The sequence below is a fragment of the Quercus lobata genome, chromosome 4, assembly GCF_001633185.2.
Source record: "Quercus lobata isolate SW786 chromosome 4, ValleyOak3.0 Primary Assembly, whole genome shotgun sequence".
NCBI classification, from domain to species: domain Eukaryota; kingdom Viridiplantae; phylum Streptophyta; class Magnoliopsida; order Fagales; family Fagaceae; genus Quercus; species Quercus lobata.
Window position 1 is genome coordinate 2009848 of NC_044907.1, and position 2544 is coordinate 2012391.

A 2544-nucleotide genomic window follows, 5' to 3' on the forward strand; every position below is an offset into this window, starting at 1 on the left:
GTTCCATTTTCAATAATAATATTTTATGATTTGTGAATTCTTGCTAAAATAATGGAGATGTGGCTTATATTTTATTTTGAAAGAGGGTCACCGACCACCATATGGAATAAGTTGGGCAGATCTCGATCTGAGGGGGGGTGTGTATGAAATTTTTTGAGCCAAAACATTGAAATGTTAACTATTAATATATAATATTTTGAAATTCTAAGGGAATCATTGTCCCATTGATCACTTCTTTCAATTAGCAGCGCCTCCGAACATGGGCTTATGGGGTAAATTCTTCCAAAGAGGACGTATAGTTGGAGAAATGAATTAGGAATTTAAGCGGCCCTTGAAATTTATGCATATTTTTGAATAACGATTTCAAGGTTTAATTTTGTGCAAAAAATACGCAAACAGATTACTAGTATGTACAACACTCCCATATAAATTATTGTTGTTATTGGAGAGGAACTAAATTATTATGTTTTGATAAGATTACTTTCATCAACTTATTTTGTTTTAAAAAATAAGTTGTGTAAAATCTGAAGAGAAGAAACCCATGCATGACAAGCACTTGATTTCTAAACATATATGCATATATAGGAAGATGATAAAGGCTCATGTAGAGTATAACATATATGTGCTACAGATCAATTATATCTCAAGGACTTGAAATACAAAATGAAAGAGGAGAAAAAAGTATATGCAGTTGGCCGATAATCAATGCATATAGGTAATCAGCCACTGCAGAAACAAGCTGATAAATGACACACACATATATATATTCCTAGGCTTTCAATAGGAGAAGTGTTTTCTTCCGGGATTCTCCACCCTTAGGTAAGTCACGCTTAACCTTGATCAAGCGACTCAAAAATTTGGCATAGCGACTCACCATTTTCTTTAGCTTCACTCCATCATCATGAACGCCCTCTTCCTTCTGCTGCTTTGTAACTATTTGAAGTTGCTTTTCTTCTGCAGTGAAGTGTTGGCTCAGTGAACTCCTGCTATTTATCAGCTGCTTCAAGCTTTTACGATCACTCTCTTCTGAGTGAGAACTGCTCTCATCTTCTCCTAACTCATTCACAACTGCTTTACTAGGAGGAGGAATATCTTGACATGGGGAAACTGGTGCTGAATAAATCTGACTGGAATTTGTTGGCCTTCTGGTTCTCTTTGACATGGTAATATCATAGTGGCGTTTACTTGAATTGTAGTCACTTTCCATTGTCTTGCAAAAAGTGGATGTAGCAGAGAAATGGTGCTTTTTAGCTTGTATAAAATAACAACCATGATTACTCTGACAAAACAAAAAGAAAATATATGTGGCTACAGAGGAGATTACTTGGTGAAGAATTAAGAGGGTAGTTTAAAGGCCTATCAAAAAAGGTGGAATGTCTGTTTTCAAAATTGTCCATTTTTCACGACTAAACCACCGAACACCTTCCTACTTGAAGAAACTGATAACCTGATCAGTCCCAAACAACTGTGATGATATTTGATTGTATTCACCAATCTCTAGCCACATGATTGAAGGGGGTTGGCACAATATGACATCCAATAGTGCTCATGAGATAGACCGAATGTCAACTATAAAACGTATCCACCATGTAATCACTCACTTTCACTAGTAATTAATAATTAATGACTTTTTTTCTTTTGTTTCCTGATATCTTAAATCAAGTAGGTGAGTTTCATGCTTTCAACTATAGCAACTACGAAAATTCAAGCAATTTTCTTTGCTGTCATTTGTTTTTTTTTACCTTTCTTTCTTTCTTGAAGAAACCAAGACACTAGTTATACAGTCTTTGGTGTAAGATGAGGGTCAAACCCAAATATCTTATTCGATAATAAAAGATTTTACCAATTTAGTTAATTAGAATTATCATTAATTTAGAATCAACTGAAGTGGACCGAATGGGCCGAAATAGACCTTAATGAATTAAAGTGTATCGAAATGGGCCAAAATTGACCAACATAGAGCAAAGTGTACCAAATCATCAATTACATAACCATTTTTTGAGAAATGGTAGGGACACACCCTATTTATGTGTCCAATCTCTTGATTAGATTTCAACACTCTCACATAATGTATCCAATCTCTTGATTAGATTTCAGCACTTTCATATTAGTCCAGAACATATATCTTGGACAGTTATTTATTTATTTTTAATATCTTGAATTTTTTTTCTAAATAATATATTGGATAGTTTTAACTTTACATATATTGTGCCTTTACACATTCATATACTTTAATTTAGAAAGAACTCCTTCCCACTTTTATTTTTATTTTTTAAATTACTCTTACTTCAATTCATTACGCTTAATTTTTTTAAAAAAAATATGATAAAAAAACCTAGAGGAAGAAATCAATTAAAAAAAAAAAAGTGATAGGATCGATAATGTGGCTCAATAGTGGCTTATTAGCAGTAATATTACATTTCAACTTTTAGATATAATACAAACTAATCATAACATACCATGTTTTTTTTAGAACACGTTATATCTCATTATTTTTCTTATTTCTTCTTTTACAGAATAAAACGTTCCAATTTTCTATAATAA

At 32.5% G+C, this 2544-nt stretch overlaps 1 protein-coding gene across 1 annotated transcript; it reads right to left on the reverse strand.

Annotated features, from left to right (window-relative positions):
• Positions 1–605: 605 nt before the first annotated feature.
• On the reverse strand, positions 606–1283 carry LOC115987324. Its single transcript, XM_031110856.1, has one exon. It carries the CDS (start codon positions 1205–1207, stop codon positions 770–772), a length of 438 nt encoding a protein of 145 aa, XP_030966716.1. The 5' UTR covers positions 1208–1283; the 3' UTR covers positions 606–769.
• Positions 1284–2544: the final 1261 nt, after the last annotated feature.

What these genes read in the sequence shown, in the direction of transcription:
- LOC115987324 (XM_031110856.1), bottom strand. Translation starts at nt 1,207, where the DNA reads ATGGAAAGTGACTACAATTCAAGTAAACGCCACTATGATATTACCATG.